Genomic DNA, 25,553 nt, shown 5'->3' with positions numbered 1-25,553 from the left:
TCTGTCTCTGTCTCTCTCAAAAATAAATAAACATTAAAAAAAATTTTTTTAAAGAAAAATAAAAGAAAAAATAAAAAGAAAAATCTCACAAAGAAATTACATGAACACGACTGAGCACAAAAATAGTTTCTTCCTCTTGTTTACACATTCCCCTCACTACCAAGGCCCCTAAGTGTTCTTCTTCTCATCTTACCTGCTTCCCAAATATGTCATTCTTCATGCTACTGCCAGCGTGAACGTTCTAGACTGCACCGGATATCAGGGCTCCAATCAAAACTCAAAATAACAGTGGACTAGATGTGTTCACAGGGAATGACCTCCATAGATAAGTGTTATTGTCAATATTCTGTTACTCGGGAGCAGCAGTGGGCCCGTGGATATTTTTTTGTATTTACAGAAGTAAATTAGCAAATAGAGAGAGCCATAACTGTACCGATAGGAATGTCGATATACTTTGTGCCCTGAGCATAAAGTTAAATATATTTTTAAAAGTTAAGAGATGGAATATGTTAATCTCTCTCAATACTCAGAGTAAGGTTTCAAACACTTTTTTCCTCTGTATTTTATAATTACTCCTTACTGAATTATATGACTTACTGAATTAAAGTAAAATTATTTTAAATAGTTATTTAAAGTTAAAAAAAAAAAAAAAGCCCATCACCTCGCCACGGTCTTCAGGATGGAGAGCAAAGTCACCACGACGTACAGGTCTCCACGGAATCCAGTCCTGACCTTTCCTCCGCGGCCTTCTTTCACCCCATTGGCCCACTTGAAACCCACCCTTGAAACATCCTGCATCCCTGGCATGGCCTTGAATACCTGATTCTCTTTTGCCTTTTTCTTAACTTGCTCAACCTCACCTTCCTTCTCCATTCTCCCAGTGAGTCAGCCAAGGTTAATGCTAGTTAATGCTTCTCCCGAGACCCAGGTGGCAAATATTTCAGGCTTTGCGAGCAACATAGGGTTTCTGTTACTTATTTTTCTTCTTTTTTTTGTCCGTTTGTTGTTTGGGGGTGGTTGTTTTTGGTATAATCCTTTTTTAAAAATGTAGAAACTGTTCTTAGATCCCTAAGCCCTCCAAAAGCAGGCCGCTGGCCATCTGCTGACCTCTACTCTACATGACCACTGCCAGACCCATATAGACAGCAGAGAATTACTCACATAGTCATCCACAGATCGGGTTCACGAAGCAGTCCTATCTTGAGAATTTCTGGTCATCAGACGGCAGACAAAAGACGGGGTCTCACTGCAAGCCATGAAATGCTCCAGTCCCCAAGTGGCGCCCTGTGACTTCTCACAAATAATTGGCCAAAATTCGTCTTTCAGTCCCGCCCAACCAACAGGGGAGCCGGAAGGTGGGATCCCAGCACGTGCCCAGCAGTCCTAAGAACTGGAATAAACATGGAATAAACATGATGCGTCTACTCAGCCCCAAGACACCTGCTCTGGAAAGCCTTGTTGGACACGCTCGTTCCCCAGCCAGATTAGCTACTCTTCCCCTGTCATCTTATAGCACCTGGAGCATTCCTTGGGCTGTGCCGAGGATGCCGGAGCTGCTGCTTCTCTGCCTTCCCCAGCAGACCTTGAGTTCCTTGGGGAGGCATCTCCATATGCCCACCGCATAACACAGGGACCACGAGCCAAGGATGCCCGATGTGTGTTGTCTCAACAACAACAAAAATGAATGTGATGGACTGTGGGAGTGAATGGCTGCCTCTGCATTTCCCCGAAGGCTCCTGGAGCTAGCGGTGTTAACCCTTCTGAGACCAGCTAGTTCAACCACACCAGTCTCCGCTCGTGAAAAACGTCATCATCTTGGTTATCCAGCCCTTTTCTCTCTTCGTCAAACTCCTTTCTTCTTATAGCTGTTTTCTTCTAACCATCAATGCTTTGCAGCAAGCTGGTCCCTGAGACCAGAGAGCACTCTGACTTTACGTGGACTGGTTTGTTTTCAGTTTACAGGGCAGAAGGCAGGCACAGGGAGGCACCGTGATTTTCCTACACTGCACAGCCAATCAGAGGTAGAGCCAAGAGTTACGCTTCCTTTTGAAGCAACAATAAAGTGCCACGATGGAGCCGAGAGCCTCAGCTAAATTCACCGGCGGTTTATTTATACCCCTTGGAGAGACAGAAATCACAATACGTGTGTGTCAGCCGTGAGCCTACTCTGTCATACCCGTGGTTAGGTCGTGGTACCCAGGCACTGATCTCCGAGCAAACTATTAGAAACAAGCCACATGACTATTTATTAACGTGGCACTTTTTCCATTTCGTTTCCACTCATCTCTTCCTCTGGAAAGTGACACAGCTCACTCTCAGACGGTCTCTCAGAACTCTGAGGATAGCGGAGACCATGTGCCCCGAAGGCTGTATACCTTCATGCCCACGGGGGGAACAACCCTTATGTGCGTTTTCACTGCTGAACGGCCTACGACAAATTTGGATTCCGTTTCACACGCCCCATGTGTATGGCTGCTGCAGTTCGTGCGGAATGCGCAAGCACAGGCTGGGCAAGACAGCATGCAAAAAGCCCTACAGTGCCACACTCCACCAACACACAGGATGGAACCCTTGAAGGCTGATCAGTCACCACCCTGACATCCTCTGGCCCCAGCAAAGTGTGTCCTGACCTGAAGTTTTCCCTTCTGGCCATCTCCTGGAGACAGGAAGTTCCTAACGAACGTCCCATCTGGTGGCCAGCCTTGACAAATGCCCAGAAGCACTGGGGCAAAGAGATTATAGCTAAGCAGTGCCCACCAGATCACCAAGAGACCCGTGCTAGAACGAGATCCCCTCAAAACCTGTGAATGTGGGGTCATCCAATATAAAAACTTAAAAGCCAAATAGCTTGGTACGCCCTGCAACTCTCATGAAGTGCTTAAAAGACCACAGCAGACCCCGCACCTCAACCAGGGGAGAGTGTGCGAGAAAGACGAAGCACCCCAAAAACAAATCATAAGCTCAGGTACCGCCAGGCACCAAACAAGAATCAGTCCTTAAAAGGAATCCTGGCCTTGACTTCCTTTTTCTCTTTCCTTAAGCCTAATTGAATGTTACAAAGCGTATCAGGAACCGCCAACCCAGGTTCCCCCCTTCCCCCAAACAAGAAAAGGTTAAGCTTTTAATTACAGGCCCTCAAGCTACCGTTCTGTGCAATTATCAATTAACTATAATCGTGGATGAGCGAAGGCAGGGCTGCGCTAGCAAATTCCGTCCGCCCAGGCTGGGTTATTTCAGTCCCATTCCATTCCATTACCGAGAACAAATCACAAACGCACGCACCCTCGCGCGCACACACACGCTCTCGCTTAAAGGCACATTTCACTTTTGGCGAAAATGGCACCTCGGCGTGCAGTTGAGACCCCCCCCCCCCCCCCCGGGCTCCATCACTTTCGGGTGGAGACAGGAGGCCCGAGGAAGACGCTACCTACCAGCCTTAGAGTACCAGCCTCTCTGGGGCGCAGGAGAGGGGGGAGGGGGAGAGAGAGGGGGAGAGAGAGAGAGAGAGAGAGAGATGCGTGTTGCCCTTGGAAGCCGCAAGTCCCCCCGGGCGGCCAGCCCCGTTAGCGGGAAGGCGATGGCAACAGCAGCAGCAGTTGCATCAGCGCTAACTACTGCCGCCGGCCGCCGGGAGGGTACAGTAACGACCGCAGGGAGCGTGCAGCTGCTGCGGCGGCAGGTTCCCTGGATCAGGAAATTAGGGCAGGCACCGGGGATTGGAGGCGAGGGCGGCGCGCGAGCCAACCAGCGGCCGCCCCGGGCCCCCGTGAGCCCCGGGCGGACGCGCGGAGCCGCCGGGCCCCAGGAGCAGTCCCGGTGGCGGCGGCGGCGGCGGCCACGGCCACGGCCACTCACGCACGCACACGCTCGCACTCAGACTCGCACACCCCCTGCGCAGGCACCTGGCTGCCCGGAGCTTATAAAAGCGGCGCGTCTAGGGGAAAGGAGGGCTGGAGCCGCCGCTCCCCACCCCCTCACACCCCCCTCACCCCTCGCTGACCACTCCCCCTCCTGCCCCCTCCTAGCAGCTCACCCCGCGCTCCGGAGGCAGCCGCCAGTGTGGGTGCTCCGCGGCCGGCTCCGCTCTCCTCTGCCTTGCTCCTCTGCTCTCGGCTCCCCACCCCACCCCCTCCTTCCCCTCCCCTCCTGTACCCTCCCCTCCTCTGCAGCGCCTGCATTATCTTCTGCCCGCCGGCTCGGCTTGCACTGGTGCTGCAGCCCGGGAAGGTGGGTGGGTGGGTGGGTGGCTGGTGGGGAGGAGATTGTGCAAGTTGTAGGGGAGGGGGGGGGGTGCCCTCTTCTTCCCCGCTCCCTTTCCCCCTTGCTAACTCCTTCCCCTCCTCCTCCCCCCTCCCCCCTCCCCGCCCCCACCTCCTTCCTCCTTCGCGAAGGGCTGGTAACTTGTTGTGCGGAGCGAGCGGCGGCACCATCCAGGCGGGCACCATGGGCACGTCCGCGCGCTGGGCGCTCTGGCTGCTGCTCGCGCTGTGCTGGGCGCCCCGGGAGAGCCGCGCCACCGGAGCGGGTGAGTGAGGACGCGCCCCTCCGCTGGCTGCCCGGACCCAGCCTGGGCGCCAGTGGGGGGTGGGGGGGGGCGAGGCCCGGGTCTCCTTTTGCCCACCCCCCTCCTAGGAGGCGCCTCTCCGCTCAGCTCGCCTTCTTTCCCTCCCAACCCTGGTGGCGCCTCTGAGCCGACTGTCATCGCCGCGGCTACGGGGAGCCGGGCTGGGGGGGGGGGGGGGGCGGGCGGACAGCGGGATTTGGGGTATCCTAAAGCCTGGCCTGAACTCTTCATTCCCTAACACTGTCTCCCCCAGAGCCACTGCTTTGCCTCGTTTTTCACCCTGCTTGGTCGGGGCTGGGGAATGTGGGCTTCTGAGCCACTGAACAATGGTTCTGTCTGCCAGGCGGAGTGTTAGGAAGAAGGCAGAGGGCCGGGTCGGGCCGAGACGCGCTCGGGAGCCGGGGGCGCGCTCCTGGGACTTGAGGTGGTGGTGGGGGGGGGGGGGGTGAGTGGGCGATGGACGCAGGTGGGCGTGTGCGGGGACGCGGGGCGCCGGGTGCAGGTCCTGGCAGCGAGACCCTGGCGGCGGCGGGGAGCGGGCGCACGTTCAATGGGCGGCAGCGGGCGGGCTCCAGGGGAGCCACTACAAGTGCACAGCCTGTTCACCCGGACTGTGACTCCCCCGGCGCCCGGTGGTCGCTCTGGAGTACGGGTTCAAATAGGACTCCCCACTGGGTGTTCCTCCCCTGCTCGCTCTCCTTCGCGCAGTGTTTGTAAACCTCTCGGGTCTCGCGTACAGCTGAACGGGGGAGGGGAGCGGAACGAAGACTTAATCAGGTTAGTTTGCTGCTCTTGGTTCCCGGTGAGATTTCCTCGAGAGAAATTGAGCCCTAATCTGGTGACTGTGTAATTAGCCTTCATTCCAAACAATAGATCAAAGGGAGTAGCGCGAGTGGCGGTGGTGACGGCCGTGGAGTCCCCAGGGTCTGCCGCACTGGGCCCGGGAGCCCTGTGCTCAGCCACGCTCCGCTTGGAGCCGCACAACTTTGCTGGGCAGGCGACAGCAAGCCCTTCTAAGGATTCCGTGGGAAGCCTGGCGGGTCCCCGGAGTGATCTTGACAGGACAGCACGGGGCTTGCTGGCCAGCTCTATGGCAGTGGGACAGAAAGGTGCCGGCGTCCCGAGTACCCATTTCAGAGTCCCTAGCTCCTGCAGCCCGGTGGCCTAGGAGGCCGGCCTGCCTGCAGTCACGTGTCTCCTAAAGTGAGCCAACTTTAGAGCGTGCGGTCAAGCAGCCTCTTTCGGGCAGGGCAGTACGTGGGGGCTTCAAGCCTCCGACCGCCCCCCTGCCCTTTGGTCCAGCTGTCCCGAGCAAGCATGTGAAGCAGGGACGGGCTTTTCTGCCCTCCGCGATTGGCTGGCCGCCCGAGCACGTTTGGGTTGGTCACATGTCTCCGCGTACAGCAGCCAGAGGAGTATTATCTTTAAGGGAATGTACAAGACCCGACAGGCTCCCCCGGACTGTTCGCTGAAATGTTTTCCCCTTGAAAAAGGCGAGTCCTGGAGATAGCCTCTAATGTGCCACACACGTTAAGAGCCTGGAAAAGTCCTGCCTACAAGAATTTGCAGACTGGAACATGAATCATTAATGGATGAGCCATCCCAACTTATTCAACGATTTCTCACAATAGTGCCGTGCATTATACTTTCTGTAACCTCTCAAAAGACTGAGGTATGCCAGAAACTTGCTAACCGGCCAGGAGGTGGGAGGAAGACTCACTTTTGGTGCATGTTCTGTTCCTATTCTTTTAATTTAACATGTGATAGCTTTCCATGTGGGGTTAACTTTATCCTACAGGAAGCTGGGGATGCACTTGAACTGCTGAGATGGGTTAGCTGTAGCTCTATGTTCACCTTGGAAGAGGCAGGTGAGGGTCCCCTTGGCTCCCCTACATCCACGTGTGAAACACGTGCGGTGCCATGAATAGTGAAAAGTAGGAGCCCATGCAAGACTTAAATTCTTCCAAGGAAGAGAGGCACATCGTTTTTCACGTGGATAGAATCTGGGGTTGGCCGAAGGAGGAATGGATCCCAAGCCAACCCAGACTGGCTCCTGTCTGAAGTTCAAAGTTCCAGGCCATATGGGCCGGCTTTTGGCCGTTTACATCCCTTCTTCCCAAATCTTCCCCACATCCATACATGCTCACGGTAGCCATATAAAATATTCTAGGATGGGGGAGGGGCAGCTGTGCCCTGATATCCTGGCCTGGAACTTAGGCCAACAAGAGAGGTTGAAGTTCAGTAGTGTAGTATGCCTGATGGCAGACACCTGGGAGTTTTAGCACATGTTCCTCCAGCCCAGGTGCTCAGGATTAGGCTGTGGGGTACCACACTTTCAAGCCAGAGTCTGGAAGACCCAAGGTGTTATGAGGGGTATTCAGATGTGGCCAGCAACCAGGAAAATGAGTAGGCAGAAACTTCTCTACCTTCGGGAGTCGGTTGGTGAAGCCGGCAGTAAGAGGAGACGTGGAGGGCAAGGAGCCAATAAACTTGAGCCAGCCTGTAGCACCGCGGGAAAGTGTCACGGCGATCACGAGCCTCAGGCCGAGGAATGAACATGTGAGTCTGGACTCCTTAAGGAGGATCACCAGGCAAGTGACAGCTTCCTCAAGCCGGAGCACCTCCCTTCCGGGCAGCGGCCTGTTGCTACTCCATGTGACATTTAGCTGTAATGTCTGTCCTGTGTTGTCAGGATTCTTTCCTTTTCCAGCCTGCGGCCCCAGATGCCTGATGCCTGCGTAAAGGCCAAGTGCAGCCAACTGTCGAGACTTTACCACAATAAGCAAAGGTAGTAAGGGCACGGCCGTCCCCTTGCTTTGAAGAAGTCCTGATTGAAGTGTTTCTGCCTTTCGTAAAGTCAAATAATCATCAGTTTGATTTCACGGGCGCAGTAGTAGTTCCAAGCCCCTTCTGCTCCACAAGTATCAAACTGAGAAGACCACAAGAACTCCTCAAACGTGGCCGTAAGATCAAGGGAGGAGGTAGCTCTCAGGCACATGGCTTTGCGTTTTGAGCCAAAGACGGGAAGACTCAGAGCACACCATAGGGAAACAGGTACCTCAGATTAAATATCTAGAGCGTTTTCCATTTCTTACAGAACGTGAGTGAAGCTGTCCTTTTTGGTAGAAAGAAGAACGATCGACGGTAGGCGGTTACCTGTTTTATGTCAAGTCATAATTACGTTTACTGTGGCTGCTGACCGTTCTTTGGAAAGCCACCTTCACCTACTAGCCTAGGAGACGTTAAATGTCTCAAAGGGCTGTGATAAGGTCTGTAATGATGTTTATGATACATGTACCTGCCTTAGGAGAGCTGTTCAGGGTGTGCCTCTCTCTAGATGGTTAGCTGATAGACTCAACATGGTCGAGTGTGTTCCCTTCTACTTTAAGTCAATCTCAAGAGAGTTCTCAGGGCACAGCACGAAGACCACTTCCAAGACAAAGGGCCCAAAAATACCTTCTGCAGAGGTGACGGAGGAGATGTATCTGTTGAGCAGAAGTGGTCCAGGGACATTTTTTTCCCCCTCTCCCCAGCTGAACAATTTTTAGCTAGGAAATTGGAGGCCTGATCGCTTTTTAGTTTGCAGACTTCACTGTAGCAGAAATCTTGCTGGATCATTTCACTCTGCCCTTTTCAATATGAACTGGTGTCCCTTGGCTAACCTGTTTTGTTGACTTAGCAGTAAAAGCTCTAAGCATGGCTAATGCCACCTGGTTAGATACACTAGCCCCGCAGCAGCAACGCCCTGAGAGGGCAGGTGATACCTTAAAGTTAGCCTATTTTTTCCTTCGTGTGATGTGTCCTGGGAAAGCTTAGGCCTGCTGGTTATATGGGGGCCCTAAATTAAGCACAAGGATGCCTGCTGGGTGCTGGGAGACTTAGTACAGAGATTATGCAAAAAAATAAATAAATTAATTAATTAAAAAAAAAAAAAAGGAGGGGGTGCTTAATGTTTGCTTGGAGAGCCTTTGCCTTCTTTGTATTTTAAAAATGTTCCATGGGTGGATAGAGTTAGGGAAGGGCATGCACGCTCTTGTTTTTAAAAGGTAACTTTGGGGGCAGAAAGTAGAAGATGGGGACCACTGGTTGGAGTGGATGATTTTGCCACCAACTCAGGTCTTCTGGGTTGGCCCTCCTGGCTAGGAGCCTTTATGTATGTAGCCATTTATGTATATGCTTTTGGCGGTAGGGGGTGGGGCCGGGCTTGCAACTTGCCCAGCAAAGGAGATGATAAAACCTTGCTGATAGACAACATTTGCAAATTGCTTCGCGGGTTCGGATATTATAACCTCACACTTCCCCCTAAATACATTTGCAAATTACTTCACGTGTTACCACTTAATTCTTCCCACCAAATACTGTTGAGTTGTAGACAGCCCCTAGTCTTTCGTTTTTCTAAAGACTTCCCAAGACCTGACTTATTAACTCATCTGCAGGTTCCCTGAGTAGGTGGTAAATTCACACTGGCATCCCTTGCACTTCTGCTTATAGCCACTGGACATCCATCTACTGAGCACCACCAGGCATGGCCAGGGGGTGGGGGTGGGGGGTGGGCACAGTAACTACGGACTTGGTCCTTTCTTTCATGGCATTTGGTCTAGTGGGGAAGTCAGATCAGAAGATCAATGCCCCAGGGGCACCTGGGTGGCTCAGTCAGTAAAGCGTCCGACCTCAGCTCAGGTCATGATCTTACAGTTGGTAGGTTCGAGCCCCGCGTCAGGCTCTGTGCTGACAGCTCAGAGCCTGGAGCCTGCTTCAGATTCTGTGTCTCCCTCTCTCTCTGCCCCTCCCCCACTCAGGCTCTGTCTCTGTCTCTCAAAAATAAAAATAAACGTTAAAAAAAATTTTTTTAAAAAGAAAATCAATGCTCCAAAGACAGCGTGGACTACAAGCTCTGGAGAGAAATGAGCAGATCCGTGTTAAGGGCTTAATCATACAACAGGCAGAAAGCAGCCAAAGGTCACAGGAGTTCTCCCCCGCTACGTGTGTGATACCCTATGTTTTCCCAATCGTCCCCAAGCACTTAGACTTGAATCTGACCAAGCCAGACACTATTCCACCTCTGCAGATGTTCTTACAAAAGTGACGAGATTCGAGCAAGAGTGGGTTGCTACCAACGTGACCAAAGAGCACTAAAACATGTCCAAAGTGAAATCCGGGTCCCCTACGTCAAATTTCTAACTTTACCAGTTAGCTGCTGCTACCATTTCCCTGGGTCTTGGAAGCTTGCTACTCACAGGGAAACGAGGCCGACGTACCCTCACTGACACACTCCCCCCAGCAGATCAGTGTGGAAAGCGCAGTTTTTAGGTAATAAAGTGGCACAAAGATGACATGATGGTATGCCCGCAGGCAGAGGGAAGAGTGGATTTTATAGCCTAGAGTCTCTCCACCCAGGAATACTCATCAGTGCCCAAAGAATCTTTAGAGGTCAGGAACCTGGTCCCAAGTTACAAATTCTAGGCCCTTCCTAACGGGCCTAGAAGATATAGAGATGCAAACAGGCAGGTAGGACAAGTATTCCCAGTACGTGACACCCGTGTGACAGGCACAGGGGACCATGGTGAAGCAGCCAGACCTCACCTGGTCGGTCAAGAGAGGACCTGAGGGCCTCATTCAAGGGCAGACCTCTGTGCACACTTATCCAGTGGATAAGTGGACGGGAGTACCGTGAGTAACGGTGCAGACACAGGCCTGGGGAAGGGGGTGGGTCCCTGGGTGTACTCACAGCAGGTGGCTGGTGGGAACCAAGAGGGAAAAGTTGGGTGAAGTAGGGAGGGAGCAAGGCTCAGCCCTAGAGCCGGTGAGAAGCCTAGAAGCGATACGACCCTTGGCTTTTCAGGCCACTCTAGGCTGCTTGAATCGCCGTGTCGATTTGGATGGAGACTGTGGCAACCCGGAGGCAGAGAAACTGGAGAGGAATTCACATCAAGTAAGGGATGAGAGCCTGGACAGGGCCAGGGCCTGATGGCGAAACATCAGGGGACAAGAACCGGGGCTCCCTACGGGACCACTGGTTTCAAGCAAGGGAGGGAGCCCCTCAAGAATAGGGCTCCTGGGGAAGAAAAGAGAGACTTTAGAACTTATTTATGGTGCATGGCTGTTAAGGCATCTTGACTGAGTTTGACCTGCCTCAGCTTGTCACCATACTGTCAGCCTTAAGACCAGCATTTGCCACCTGTGTCCATCCAGTGATGGGCGGGACAGCTTATGGGGGCAAGAGATGTGCAGTGCAATCCCTAAAATGACATTGTCCCTTCTGCTGTGGTGGAATCTTAGCCTCCTAACCTTGAGGGAATGATTTCCGAGTGTGATCAGGGCCCAGCAACACCAGTTCTGTCTGGAAACTCAGAAATGCAAGCATGGGCCCCGCTCTGCTCCCACTGCATTTGGAACTCTCGTGCTGACTTAGCCGTCCACCCGCCACAGAAACTAGCAGCTCCCCAATATGCCGCGACTTGGCCAATGTGCCCTAGACAAGAACCAAGCTCTGTAGTCCTTGTAGAAGCCCCCCTCCCACCTCGCTGAAGATACTCTAGCAGCTTTTTCTTTTTAAATGAAAATGGGGGAGGGATGGAAGACCATCCCTTAACAATAAGACTGTGTTAGGATAGCGTCATCCGGACAGGTGAGACTGCCTAATTCGGGATTGCTTTCAACTGACTCCCACTACCTGAGTCGCCAAAAATCAACAGAAATATTCTAGCGGGAAGTAGTCCTGAGTTAAGTGTTTTAGATTGTGGGCATGCTCAGTGTCTGGAGACAGAATGCCCGGGTTCAAATTCTCATACCACCCAAGGGCTGTACCTGCCCCCCTTCTGTGGACAGGTTTCCTGATACATAGATGGGGCATCGTAACGTTCAAAGTATACGATTCAGAATCTACCTGAATTTATTTACCCACAGTTCCTGAGATTATCTGAATCTAATGTCAATGGAAACACAGTCAGTGGGACTGTAAGATTCACTTGTTTCAGTGAATGAGAAGGATTAACCTACGTATTTAACAGTTTTTCGCTGGTTATGGCAAGTGCTTTAGAGGCTGACTCGAGGGCAGGGACACAACCTTTGTGCCTGACACTCAGGCTGTTTTCCTGACTTCCTGTCACTAACTAGCCTCCTCTCCCGAGAGAGAAAACTGCTTTGCTGACTCAGAAGTCAGCTTGTCCTGAGAGGAGTTTTAGCCTGTAAATAGAAAGATTGGCATTAAAGTAGCAGCGAAAGTGAGCGGGACTAAAAATAAATGCCCTCGGTGGCCCCAGAAGTAGCAAAACAAATGGACTCAAGAAATTCCTGTAGATAACGCCCGTGTGCTCCAGCGATGAGAGAGAGAGAGAGACATCTGAATGCTTGGCCCTGCTGGTCCCAGCATAGTGACAGCCTGAACCCCTTGGTGCAGGTTCAAATTCATACCTGAGCCCGATACTCAGAAACCCCTCTGCACTCAGGGCCGCCCGGAGCCCTCTTGGGAAATGCGTAGCCCACGTTGAAGGGTTTGTATTTACTGTGAGATCTGTACAGTTCAATGAAGCTTCCACACTGTTCTTCCCTGTTAACCTTTGCGGGGAAAGTTAGACAATAGCAGATCGACTTCTATAGGCATTTAAAACTCTGAATTTCTTGGAGCCAGTCAATTGCCAACCTGTCTGGGAAGCAGCATTCACTCTTTACGTAAACGAGGTTCCTGGGACAAGGGTGCCTTGAACTAAGTTTGCAGGGTCTGATTCCACGTGTGCGAGTGACAGAATTAGGCAGCTGGCCTTTGACAGACACTCCTGGGCCTTCGTTCATGACACGATAATGCAAACAGCTGTGACTAGGTCCATAGGTGGCTACGTACAAGCGACTTCCTACCCACTGACCCAAAAGGGGAGGGATATTCATTCTTAAGTAGCAGAGCTAAAAGAAAACCCAGATCTAGGCCAACAGTTTGAGGTCTTAAAGCAACAGAAAGAGCCCTTTTTAAATCCTTAAACACAAAACTCCTGTGTTGAAAAGAAAGCCCTCCCGGTGGAAACAGGTGGATTCCCCTGGTTCGTGACCAGGTTCCCCACGGTCATGGCCTTTCTCCCTGGTTCAACCACCCTTTTGGTGCTAAGGCATTCCCATGAAACCTCATGGCTTTGAGGAACCTGCCAAAAAACACATTTACTCCAACTGTTCTCCTTTCTGAGCTAAGAGACGCTGGGATACAGATGTCTAGAGCCTCTACTTACAGGGTTATTTTTTGAGGCATCGGCGGCCTTAGCTTTGCCTAAGAATTAACAGCACCTTGGGTATAGATGATTGCAAGCTCACCCCGTTTGCTTTATGCAAGACTAATGCTGAACCTGAGACTTAACTGTCATGGATGAAAATAGACTACAGGTCCACAATCCTGTAATCCCCCCAAAAGCTTTGGAAACCAAAAGCTTCTTAACTTGTTTGGTGCTTTCGGTTCTCCCGGAGCTGTGTTCGGCCACATTGCCAGCTGAGCACCAAAACGGGTGAGGGAGAATCTTTCTGAAACCTGGACAGAAGACCCACAGCCCTGCAGCCTGGCTGAGGTCACAGCAGTCGAGATTCTGGCGTCAAAGCCCTGGTGGCTGTGCACGAGGCAGGGGATTAAACCGAACCGGGAGGACTTCCTGCCCAGGAGGCATCTCTCACAACTGAGTGCTTAGATAACAAGAAACTGAGGCAGGGCCAAAAAGACTTAAGGTCTTTACTCACCTCTCTTTAAAGAAGGCATCCTTTATAAGGCAGCCAGCCAGCCTTACCCACCCCCACCCCGACCCTGCTCCCCTTTTAAACAAGCAGCAACAGTCAATAGCTTGTCTCCACATCTAACCCCATGGTAATGGAGAATCTTGTGTGTGTCCCGGCAAAACATACTTTTATGACAGTCGGGCAGAAGCTTGGGTGAAGTAGAAATATCTGAGATCACAAAAGGTAGAAAGTAAACTTCTGTTTGTCTTACGGCCTTGGAATACACACGAAGAAAACAGTTATGACTCCTGGTGTCAGCTCAGGTCATGGTACCACAGTTCGTGAGTTCGAGCCCCGCGTGGGGGCTCCGCACAGGCAGCGTGGAGCCTGCTTGGGATTCTGTCTCCCTCTCTCCCTGCCCCTCCCCGTGCACTCACGCACGCTGTCTCTCTCTCTCTGTCAAAATAAATAAACAAACAAACGTAAACAAACAAACTTAAGAAAGAAAAGGCTAATGTCTATCCGGAGTCTGCTCAGGATCTACCCTTAAAGCAGCGTTGCTGGAATTTTAGTGTCACTTAGGACTGACTGTTGGCTACAGCTGTGTTCAGAGACCCTCCTTAAAGGTGCCAGTGAACCCAACGCCAGCCTTACTGTTCCCGTCTCCACAGTGTCCTCATGGCAACCTGACTGGTCTTCCCAACCATATTTCTATCAATGTTCTCTGATGACTGACTGTTCTTTGTCTGCTTTTCACGTAGAGTACTCTAAGTAGATCCTGACCAGTCCTATAGCCCTCAGAAGTCGTGGGGACAGAGAACTGAAGCCAGCGGCCCCTAGAGCAGCACTGAGAACAGTCACAATCTATCCAGACTATATGCCCGGTGGGGGGTGGGGGGGGCAGCCACTCCAAATCGGTTAGCAGTATTAAAATCAGCAGGTGCCACTTCCTGGCAACATCTACCCTTCTTTTTTTAACTTTTTAAAAAATATATATTTATTTATTTTTGAGAGAGAGAGAGACAGACAGACAGACAGACAGACCAGGAGCAGGGGAGGGGCAGGGAGAGAGGGAAACACAGAACCCGAAGCAGGCTCCAGGCTCCGAGCTGTCAGCACGGAGCCCGACGCGGGGCTCGAACCCACGAATCCTGAGACCGTGACCTGATCCAAAGTCGGGTGCTTAACAGACTGAGCCACCCAGGCACCCCAACACCTACCGTTCTGGATCCCTGACTCCTTACCCCCAATAACCTACTTGTGGAATGAACACATGGTATGAAACACAGGTAGGGAACGCCATCAAACCACACTGCTTTGTAGCTGGGGCCCCGCTTAGCTAGACCCTTGACAACAGAATGGCCCATACAGCTACCGATACATTTAGTAGCTAAGAATGTACATTCATAGGGCAAAGCTGACTTGGACCAAAATTCGTGTCCGCCAGGGAATTAGCCACGTGGGTCTAGAATGCCCCCGGACAGTGGGGAGGAGCTGAACACAGGGAGGCCAAGGAAAGTATTGTGTACTCAGCACAAGAGTTCTAGTCTGTGCTTGGCACTGTCCCATCTGCTCTCAGGCCAGCAATGCCACAGCTGCAGATACTGAAAGGTGGCAGGGTATCGGAGGGCTTTCTGCCTGGAAGGCCTCCCTAAGTAATCTGTACGAGCCACGGGGCACCTCCCGTCTTCTTGCCTCTTTGCAGTATATACTTGCATTAAACAACCAGATCCTTGCCTTTGAGCTCAAAGAAATCGCATCCTCCAGAAGGACAGACATGATAATGGTAGGAAACACCTGAATGCTAGCTGTCCCATGCCAGGCAAAAAAAAAAAGACGCTCTACTTACAAGTATGAGTGTATACCACTGTGTGAAGTAAATACCCATCAGAAAATGGAGATTCAGAGAAATAGACCCCAGGTCTGTGGTTCTACCTGCCCTTCCCCGCCCCCGTCACTAAAAAGGATCTCTTCACCTCTCAACTGTACCTTCTTGATCTTTGTCGTTGAGCCATTTTGTAAGCTTGTCTTTTTCTAATTAGACCTCAAATCCTAAGATGAAGAGCCATGTACTAAACCTCTATTCTGTCCCCTCCTTGCTACCCCTCCTAAATCTCCCTTAGTCTGCTTGTAATAAGGGGCATCCTCTGTGAATCACAGTATAGAATATGGCCAAGAAATGCTATTAACGGATTAGGATTTGGCTGTGTGATTATAGCTACACGAATGAGTTAAAGGAGGGGAAACAAAGCTGGAGGCAGATGAAGCCCGACCCCACTCCCCGTGTTTTCTGGACAATCCAGGGTCCTTCTTTCTTGGTCTGGCTCCATTAGCCCAGGATCACTACTGCAGACACCAGGGCCACTTTTCACGAGCCAGTAAGGAAAAATGGGCAGGAAAATGGGATCCCTATCCCTTCGAGGACAGTTCCCAGAAGTCCTATTTACTATTTCTGTTGATATTCCAGTAGCCAGACCTTAGCCCCATCCATGGCTATGCCTCACTGCAAGACAGGCTGGGAAATCTAGTCTTCCCCAGATGGCATGTGCCCAGCTAAGAACTCAGTCGCAGTTAGTCGTTGCTCCAGTGCCCACCCCACCCTGGCCCCTAGAATGTTCCACCTGCCGAGTCTGCAGCTGCCCCTCCAAGAAGGACCCTATCCATGGGTTTTGGGGTAACTTGCATGTCTGAATTACCACACTTGTATCCCAGCTTAGCTAAGCGCTCCCTCCCTCCTGATTTTAGGAAGAAAAGCCAAATGTGAACCATCCCAATTCCAGTGCACAAATGGCCGCTGTATCACGTTGCTGTGGAAATGTGATGGGGACGAAGACTGTGCTGACGGCAGCGATGAAAAGAACTGTGGTAAGTAAAGAGCCTGACAGCATCACTGGCCTCCCCACGAGGACACATGCATTTACCGTGACGCTCTTTCTAAATGTATTGAGGTTCGGAAACTATGATCCATGGCTCAGAATTGCCCTGAAATAGATTGATTGAATGATAAATAAATAAATAAATAGATAGATAAATAAATAAATAAATAAATAAATAAATAGGGTGCCTGAGGGGCTCAGTTAAGAATCCGGCTCTTCATGTCAACTCAGGTCATCATCTCGAGGTTCATGAGTTCGAGCCCCGCATCAGGCTCTGCGCTGACAGCACGGAGCTTGCTTGGAATTCTCTCTGCACCTCTCCTGCTCGTGCACTCTCTCTCCCTCTCAAAATAAATTAACATTTTAAAAAATATATTAAAAATTATATATTTTAATACATTTTATTTTTAATTTTAGTTAATAAATATAAATATATTCAATATATATTTCGTATATATCATATATGTTAAATATTTAAATATAATATAAAATATAATAAAAATATTAAATATATTTAATATATTTTATATATTAAAAATATATTAAAAACTCCAAAGAGTCTATACGTCCTGGCCTAGAGGAGTATAGTTGAATGTTTAACATGGGGCTATCAACCTGAGTGTGGGACGTGGAAGATAAAGTGGAGGTGCTTTCAAATGACAGGACCTGTTTGTAGATCAGGCAAACATGTGGTAGAGGAAGCAAGGAGAGGGGACCCCAGGACCCGAAGCAGAGACAGACAGAAGCTTGCTTGGAACAGACTTCCTTTTGTTTAATTCTCCAATGGCTCTGATCCTCACCCCTGAAAATAAAGCAAGCCACGAGCAGTAAGAAATCCCCTAAGGTTTTATAAGGTTAATAAACTCCTGGCATAGAAAATACAGGCCAGTGCAGATCATAGATCAGATAAGGATTTTTTTTTTTTTTTAAATTCTCTGCCTACCACAGGTGGTAATTCTCAAGCATTAAACAGAGTGGAAGACAGTCTTTCCCCAGGAAAGTGGGGATATACCATCATAAGCATTGATCAGCATCTATCCAAAGATCATTGTGAGAAATGCCCCTATGCAATCTGTGTACCCTCGTGTTGAGCCACCACAGCTGAGAAATACACATCAAGGTGGCACAGAGGTACCCTGAATATATGCCCCAGTTTGCTTTTTGATCCCTTTGTTCTGTGGTGTAAAAATCCTAAAACGATGTTGTGTGTGAATGCCAGGGACAACACTGTCATTTGCCTCTTAAAAGATGTTATATACACACATGTCCGCTGTACAAATTAGAAACACACAAGAAAAATAGAAGCCAGATGTAGATTGTATCAATTGCCATCTCGTTATGCCTTTCTCTGCTTTTTCATGCATCATTACAAAAATGGCATAGCCTAAGCATCATGGCAGACGATCTTATGCTTGAGCTCGCCGAGCAATAGCATAGGTGTTTGTACATTGAAATAGGGACTAGGAGCTCATTTGGGAACAACAGAAAGTCCTTTCTAGTCTCAGGGAAGAAACTCATCTCCAGTCTCAGGACCAAGAGTCTTCCTGGCATCAATATGCCCCTATTTACACCCTAAAACTGGGATTTTAGTCTATCCTCCAAGACATGGAGTTCTTGCAACTGCTAGGTTACGTAGGTGATATAAATCCTTCACGAAGTATCTCCCTGCAAGGACTCACTCTTGGCAACTCTTCTTTTGGAAAGTCACAATTCTTCCTGCATTCCCAAATGTATATTTGGCAAGACCCATTGTTCTTTGTCTTTCATTGTTCTTTCCAGAAGCCTCCTTTTACCATCTAACTTGGTAGCACCTAACCTGGGGCCTCTTAGGGGTCACCACTGGCTTTTCCTAAAAATAGTCTCCACCTCAGTAACTTCCAGACACACAGCAGGAAGATTGAGAAGATTTGAGGAGGTAGATGGAGTTATCGCTCACAATCACATGAGGTGGTAAAAATTAAATATATCCTTGGCCAGAATTGGTCTCTGCCTCGTGGTTCTGAAGGTAGAGAAGGAACATGGGAGCCCTGCTCAGGGAAGCTCCGAATGCTTGTTTTGAGATCTTCCTCCCTGGAAGAAAAAGGCAGCAGAAATGCTTAAAACTCAGAAAGCCTTGTAGTGTTCTTCCTATCCAGCCTCTTGATGCTGAACTTGGTTGCAATTTCAGCAGGGCTGTTTCTTTCCAGCGTGTCGACCAGCATTTTCAGTCAGTTGAAGCGGAGACTCCAGAAACCAGGTGCTTCCGTGGGTCTCAGTAACTCACTGTTTTACAAGTGTCGGGCTGATCTGATTAATCAGTAACTTGAGCTCTCCGAGGAGGAAACAGGTAGCCCTCCTTCCCGGTGGCACACCTGAATCTCTATCCACCTCTTCGGGTCCCATTCCGACAGCCTTTCTTGACCCTCCCAGACTGTGTTCAGAATGGAGAGAGACAAACTCAAGCAATTTGTCTGTCCCTGTTTATAGTTTGCCGTCACACTTTGCAGAGTCTCCCCTCTTGCCCATCCCTATACCATTTTAATCTGTCTTCAAACCAGTGTGGTCTCCTTAAAGCCATTTCCTGCCTCCTCTTCCTGAGGACCATCACAGGTTGAATTGCAGCAAGCAGCTCTATGGATGTTCTAGCACCTTCCTACATGCGCGGGAGCACATGGGCCCGGGATATGGCCTTCACCATTCATACTGGGGTTTGAGTATTTCAGGGATTTTACAAACAGGTGCGAATCCAAGAGCCAATGTGGCTTTTCTCGTTTCCTTGGCTACACAATTCAAGGAGATGAATAATCCTTTTCAGATCATCATGATTCATCACCACAATGTGAGTTCTCGGAATTGACCGTAGTCACGATTTCCCCTGCCGCACGGTGTCTGAGGCACAACGAGAGCGGCCCTGTACTTTAGCGTCCCCTACACCCTGCAAGTTGTATGTAGCTCAAACCCTGGATCTGAAGCAGTCCCTTTCAAGTTTTGAGCAAATTAATGGGGTTTACGCTGATTTACCAGTACAGAATATTCGTTAGAGAAGAAGATCTTAAACTGGAAATTTAGGTAGAAAGTTTAGGCACATGAGAGAAGAACAACATAGCCTGGGAAGGATGAGCCTAGAACACCCTGTGTGGCTGCTTATTGAGATTCCTCTTTCTCTCTGACTCCCTTGTGGAGAAGGTGACCAAGCCACCTGGCTGGTTTAAGAGAGTCCAGGTTTATGCTTATCTTCCTGGTATTTAACAGTGTCCCCTTCCTCCTGAGATTTTCCTTATTTGGACAACAACCTGAGTCACCAAAATTCTAGGAGAAAAGTCCTGCCCTAGTAGGAATTCACAGACACCTGATACCTTGTTATAGGCAACTTTCACTCTAGGCCTCAAAGAGACTAGTAGCTTCCACAGCGGCTTCGGTGACTTTCAGTCAGTCGATGTTAGTCTGTCTCTAGGACTCTAAACGTGACTTCTTTTGTCCTCGTGTTTAAGCTTTTTCTGTTTCTTACTGGGCGGGTTCCTCCACCCCAACAGACCTGTAGGAGTGACAGTATTCAGTCCTGAAGCGTGTCCCAACTCTACACTAAACCCGTGGGCTGTTTAGAGAAGCCCCTAGAACAATTGTACTGTGATCCAGTCATAGGATGGAATGTTTGGCTTTTAAACCTTAGGAGGTTATTTGAATGACTTGGAAGAAACGCATAAAAGCATGAAACTATGACTTACACTCAACAGTATGAAACTTGCAAGAAGTTCATTAGGAGGTATCCCTGAGCTGTCAGGTAATGAGCAACCTTACCGTGACTTCTGTCCCCTCCAGCTCTCTCAAGTGGGCCCCTTTCTCTGGAAAAGTGAAAATAGGTTTTTCTAGTGTTCTCCTGGACACTGTCAGTTGAGAGCCAATTGACTCAGCCTTATTGTTAGAAGCCAACGTACCAGCATTCATTTTTACCCCCCATGGGAATATAAGCTCTTGGGTGACTTCGACTTTAACCCTGCAAATACACTTTTGTAGTGAAGAAGACATGTGCCGAGTCGGACTTTGTTTGCAACAATGGCCAATGTGTCCCCAGCCGGTGGCAGTGTGACGGAGATCCCGATTGTGAAGACGGCTCTGACGAAAGCCCCGAACAGTGCCGTGAGTGACTGCTTTGGACCTTAACGTTTCCAGGCTGGTTTGTGTCTCAGAGCTCCAAGTATGGTTTTCATCTGAAACTTGGTTGTAGTTTCCCTTTGCCGACCGTGATGTGTAGGCCCTTTGACTCCAAGGTCAGTCGAGTCACGAGCAGTCGATCCGTGTCCTTTAAAGAATGTTCTCCCTAGTCTCACAAGACTCACGTCCTCTTGGGTAGCTTCACTATTGAGTATGTACGACGGAAGCCAGCAGATTTGATGAAGAACTCCTTGACTAGGTGCATAGATTGCAAATGTTTGGTAATCAGGACTCCAAGCAGATCGTACTGTGGTCCTGGAAGCTGAGCTATATGAGGGACCACTTGCGCCAAGGATAAGCTTTTAGATGCACAGGTTAGGCGATTGGAAAAAAAAATCAATTACTGATGGGGTAAGGTGGCTAAATATAGGGGGACATCGTGATTTTTAACAAACCTGTTACCTAAGGTTATTGAAGTAGGGTAAAGCTTACAGCTTGTTCTTAAATAAGAGAAACCTCATAGGTATTCAAAGGTCTATCTGTGTCCTTAGGCTGATATTCAGGAAATGGTCTGTGACATCACAGAAGAGGAGGATTTGGGACAGATAAATTGGGATCCTTTGACTGTCGTGGTGAAGCATGTCTTGGCGTTCATTTCAAAGCAGGAGAGACCTGTGAAAGCACTGAACACGCAGTCCCAATAGGAGCGAAGTTTAGGTCTGGAATAGGATTTACAAAACACAGCGAAGCAGAAAGGAAGCTAAATGTGTCCATCTCAGTTTTCTAGGCAAGAAATAAGGGGAGCGATCAGAACATTGGTCAAGGCAGGTAAGTCCCCACAGGTAAAGACAGGTTCCACAAAGACGTGGCCCTGAGGATGGCCCGGTGAGGTCAACCTTCAGGAGCCGTCCCCGTTTTGCCAGTCTAAAGTAGGTTGTGAAGAAGCCTATAAAGGAATCTAGTCAAAGGAAGACTTCACAGGTGTTAGACCTTCCAGCCTTTAATGAAGTTGGCATCGGGTGACCTTATCTGATATCCGATATAAAAAAAAAAAAAAAAAGGTCAAGGAGCAGGCCGGCCAGTAAGCCTAACCATGCCAAGTAAAACAAAAGCCAGGACTGAGCGCGCCATGGAACCTTGAAGGAGTAACACGGTCCAGGCTCTCAGGTGCACTGCCAGGTGGCACAGGTTGGCAGGGCTCCCGAGCCGCCCCGGGCTTCCGCCACGGTAGGTCCGATCGCATCCGCCGGCCAGGCCGCTGAGGTGCAGGTGTGACCACTCACAGGCAGCACAGGAACAGCAGCTTTGCCCTGATGAGTTTGGAGGCTCTTTTGAGACTGTATATCGTCAACAGATATGAGAACATGCCGCATTAATGAAATCAGCTGTGGCGCCCGCTCCACTCAGTGTATCCCCGTGTCCTGGAGATGTGATGGTGAACACGATTGTGACAGTGGAGAAGATGAAGAGAACTGTGGTAAGAAGACCAGTGTGGAGTGGCTTGTATCCCAGAGACCCCTTTTCTCAAGGGTGGGCAGGGAAGCTCCCCGGAGCGTGAAGAGAACAGCTCCGTTGACGCGCTTTTCCGTGATCTCACTCTCTGCTCGACTCCTTGGCTTTCCTCACTGCCCTGAAACTCGGCCACACGTTCCCATGGTAACTGACCACGGCTTGCTTCGGGGTTTCTTCTAGGCAGATAGCGAGAAGCAGGTAAGTCATTCAGGGCACTAGCGTTTAGAAGCAGCTCAGTGAAGCCACAGAATCGTGCGTTGGGCTCCAGTCTCCATCAGGACAGGAAGTCGTGGGCCTTCCTCACTGGGGCTGGATGAAACGAGGAGGGGACTAGGGCCAGAAAGCTTATTCCTCGGTCTCCAGTGGGTCTGCTGATTGGAATAAATTACGTGAACATCATACAAGCCTTTCGTAGCCCCCCACGCCCACGCTAGATTCTAGCTCAACCTTTCCCAAGGGTAACTTGGTGCACAAACGTTCGTTCACATCTTGCCAGCACATGCCCAAAGAAAACTCCATTCCACCGATGGTACTTTTGTCTCTTCTCACGGTCCCTGCCTGTAAAAACGAGCTCAGTTTCCTATGCTTTCACGTGACTCTTCCTGGAAAATGTGCAATAAAGTGCCGCATGTCTCAGGCCAGGCCCTGGGAAAATACCTAGGTTGAACAAACACTGCTCTGAGCACTCTTTCAAGCTACCGCCCTTTTATAGGGCCCAGAAAGCTGCACCTCCCAGGTCTGACGGGCACGGGCCTCCTGATGCAGCAGAGTAAGTGAGCTGAGGGTGTTTGCGGTCGAAACGTCCATCTTGCGTGTGTACAAGTCGACTTCCAAGGTCAATATCACCGCACCTAGTCCAGTGAGTTTTGGTGTTCAATCTTAGAATGGAGCTTTTATGGCTCGGTAAGCCCGGGAGCTGCCCAGAGTTTCCCTCTTTAATCTAGACTTTGCTTCCCAAGAGAGTCGTGGTTTCTACCCTAATTACCACCAAACTGTGACCTTGATTCATTCGGCAGGAATCTGAATCCAAGCACAAACTGGCTAGTCTGCCTGGCTTATCGTTATCAGCCTAGCGGGCTGCTAGATTGAGATTCTAGCCCTAGCAATGACTTTCTAACACTTGAAAATATTTAAGACCTGTGATTCCGGATCCTCATTTGAAGGACCAGCAGAGAAGGAACCATGCGTGGTAGTATAACGTGATGACTTCTTTTTGGTGACAGTGTCCTAATGCTTATTACGAGTGACTTGCTTGTATACCTGGTACACAATGGTTTTAGCTAACAATCTGATCCGTGGTCTATCCATTGAGAGATAACTGAGTCTTTGCCTTTCAAAGTGAACTGCCCCTTTCTCGTTCAAGTTATCTGTCGCTTTAAGTTACCGACAGATTGTGGTTCTCCTCTCCAATTAACTTAAGAGTCTTCAACTCTTTTCTTGGTCCTTTATTTCTGTTCTTATTCAAGAGTCCCTGCCTCTTGTACATACCGGGACGGCTTGCTAGATACTCCACGAATTTGGATATTGATAGAGATCCACGTTAGTTTTTTAGTGAAGCTGGAAAGCTAGGGCTCGTGATCTGAGATCCCGCATGCTACACTGTGGGACCAGAGTCTGGAAAGCACGCGCGGGACACGTGCTCAGCGGAGCCTGCTGTCTCTCCGCAGGCAACATCACGTGTGGCCCCGATGAGTTCACGTGCTCCAGCGGCCGCTGCATCTCCAGGAATTTCGTGTGCAACGGCCAGGATGACTGCAGCGACGGCAGCGACGAGCTGGACTGCGCGCCCCCAACGTGCGGCGCCCACGAGTTCCAGTGCAGCACGTCCTCGTGCATCCCCCTCAGCTGGGTGTGTGACGACGACGCCGACTGCTCCGACCAATCCGACGAGTCCCTGGAGCAGTGCGGCCGGCAGCCGCGGATGCACACCAAGTGCCCCGCCAGCGAGACCCAGTGCGGCTCGGGCGAGTGCATCCACAAGAAGTGGCGGTGTGACGGGGACCCCGACTGCAAAGACGGCAGCGACGAGGTCAATTGTCGTACGTAGCCTTCCTATCAGTAGGGCCTGTTCCCTCCTCCCCCTCCTCCCCCTCCCCCTCCATGCGTCAGCTGGGACGGCTTGGCTGACCATCCCATGGTCTTGCCAACGCCCCCCTCTGCAGCTTCGCGAACCTGCCGCCCTGACCAGTTTGAGTGTGAGGACGGAAGCTGCATCCACGGCAGCAGGCAGTGCAATGGTATCCGAGACTGCGTGGACGGCTCTGATGAAGTCAACTGCAAAAACGGTAAGGGTCTCACGTCCTGGGGGTGAGTCGCAGGATTGCTCTGAGCGGCCCCACCATGGAATCTCACTTTTGTGTTTCTCTCTGTAGTCAATCAGTGCTTGGGCCCTGGCAAGTTCAAGTGCAGAAGCGGGGAATGCATAGATATCGGTAAAGTATGTAACCAGGAGCAGGACTGCAGGGACTGGAGTGACGAGCCCCTCAAAGAATGTCGTAAGTGGACCCCGGCGGCCTGAGTACAGGGTGGGGAAGGTCAATGACCTGGCCCACAGTTAATGATGCCACACAGACCCGTACAGTGCCTGCTTAAACCACTTGTAGTGAACCAACCTCAGTGGTCAGGCTCCAGAGTGGCATTTTTATGCCTTAGAAGTCGAAGCAGTGACAGACTGGTACACAGTCTTACCTCCTTATAAATGACAGATCAACAATAGGGAAATTGACTAAGTACTACTTAGCCAACTAGTAACTTGCCAAGGAGACGGGTTTTCTATCCCACGAAACCCTCCGAGATGCATACCTTGAAGACAGATTACTAGATCTGAGGAGGAAAATCATGGGTTGGGCCAGACGAACTAGAAACCTTATCACAAAAAGCCCCAAGGTTGAATGTTCATCAGGGCAGACGCCAATTTGGAGTAAGGTGCTGAGTAACTCTAGTCCCTTTTTATTTCAGATGTCAACGAATGCCTGGTTAATAACGGTGGCTGTTCTCACATCTGCAAGGACCTTGTTATAGGGTACGCGTGCGACTGTGCAGCTGGGTTTGAACTGATAGATAAGAAAATCTGTGGAGGTGAGTCAGGGAGGGAGCCTGAGCCCTGGCCGGGGTCAGGGGGGGTGGCGGTGGAGGGGAGGGGCTTGGAAAAGACTGTGTATCTCTGTATCATCTAGGCACAGCAAGACTGATTCTAATTTCCCTCCTAGACATTGACGAATGCCAAAACCCGGGAATCTGCAGCCAAATTTGTATCAACCTAAAAGGCGGTTACAAGTGTGAATGTAGTCGAGGATATCAGATGGATCTTGCCACTGGCGTGTGCAAGGCAGTAGGTAAATGGACTTGGGTTCGTGTTGCTCTGGTACCTTAGGAGCAAGTGCTTACGAAAGCCACAGCCAGTGACTCCAAGAGTCAACTCAATATGGAATTAAAACAGTGCAGCTCTTCCTTGACTTACGATGACGTCACAATCCAATAAACCCGTTGTAGGCTGAAAATATCCTAAGTCGAAAATGCATTTAACATACCTAACCTGCCAAGTCGCATGGCTTCGCCAAGCCCACCGTAAATGTGCTCAGAACGCTTACGTTAGCTTATTGTTAGGCAGCATCATCTAACACAAAGCCTGTATTATCATCAAGTATCGAGTAGCTCCTGTCACGTATTGAGTACTGTACTCAAAGTGAAAAGCAGAATGGTTTTATGGGTACAGATGGGCGTTGGTGGATCGGTTGGTCACTCGTGTAATCGCGGGGCTGACCCCGAGCTCCTGCGCAGTA

General features: G+C 50.1%; 1 protein-coding gene and 1 long non-coding RNA gene across 10 annotated transcripts in view; one reads left to right on the top strand and one right to left on the bottom strand.

Moving 5' to 3' along the window:
- Positions 1-4,476, bottom strand: part of LOC123593462 — a 101,246-nt gene extending 96,770 nt beyond the window's left edge. The window contains exons 1-2 of one of the 4 annotated variants that reach the window (XR_006710339.1): positions 4,372-4,476; positions 1,162-1,383 (exon numbers count right to left, since the gene is read on the bottom strand). This is a non-coding gene — a long non-coding RNA (uncharacterized LOC123593462). Of the gene's footprint in view, positions 1-1,161; positions 1,384-1,516; positions 3,395-3,431; positions 3,548-4,033; positions 4,125-4,371 lie in introns of those variants that run through there. The other 3 variants (XR_006710336.1, XR_006710338.1, XR_006710337.1) reach the window with 3 other exon arrangements.
- The window catches only part of VLDLR (very low density lipoprotein receptor), a 30,954-nt gene continuing 8,885 nt past the window's right edge, over positions 3,485-25,553 (top strand). Inside the window, exons 1-10 of one of the 6 annotated variants that reach the window (XM_045469293.1) lie at positions 3,485-4,227; positions 4,392-4,525; positions 15,998-16,117; positions 20,122-20,244; positions 21,614-21,736; positions 23,439-23,810; positions 23,934-24,056; positions 24,144-24,266; positions 24,730-24,849; positions 24,981-25,106. In XM_045469293.1, the coding sequence (XP_045325249.1) occupies positions 3,515-4,227; positions 4,392-4,525; positions 15,998-16,117; positions 20,122-20,244; positions 21,614-21,736; positions 23,439-23,810; positions 23,934-24,056; positions 24,144-24,266; positions 24,730-24,849; positions 24,981-25,106 (2,077 nt within the window). In that variant the 5' untranslated portion in view covers positions 3,485-3,514. The remainder of the gene's footprint in view (positions 4,228-4,391; positions 4,526-15,997; positions 16,118-20,121; positions 20,245-21,613; positions 21,737-23,438; positions 23,811-23,933; positions 24,057-24,143; positions 24,267-24,729; positions 24,850-24,980; positions 25,107-25,553) is intronic. The other 5 variants (XM_045469295.1, XM_045469290.1, XM_045469291.1 and 2 more) reach the window with 5 other exon arrangements.

Source organism: Leopardus geoffroyi, chromosome D4, assembly GCF_018350155.1.
Source record: "Leopardus geoffroyi isolate Oge1 chromosome D4, O.geoffroyi_Oge1_pat1.0, whole genome shotgun sequence".
Lineage (NCBI taxonomy): Eukaryota > Metazoa > Chordata > Mammalia > Carnivora > Felidae > Leopardus > Leopardus geoffroyi.
This window is presented reverse-complemented; position numbering and strand designations above follow the sequence as displayed.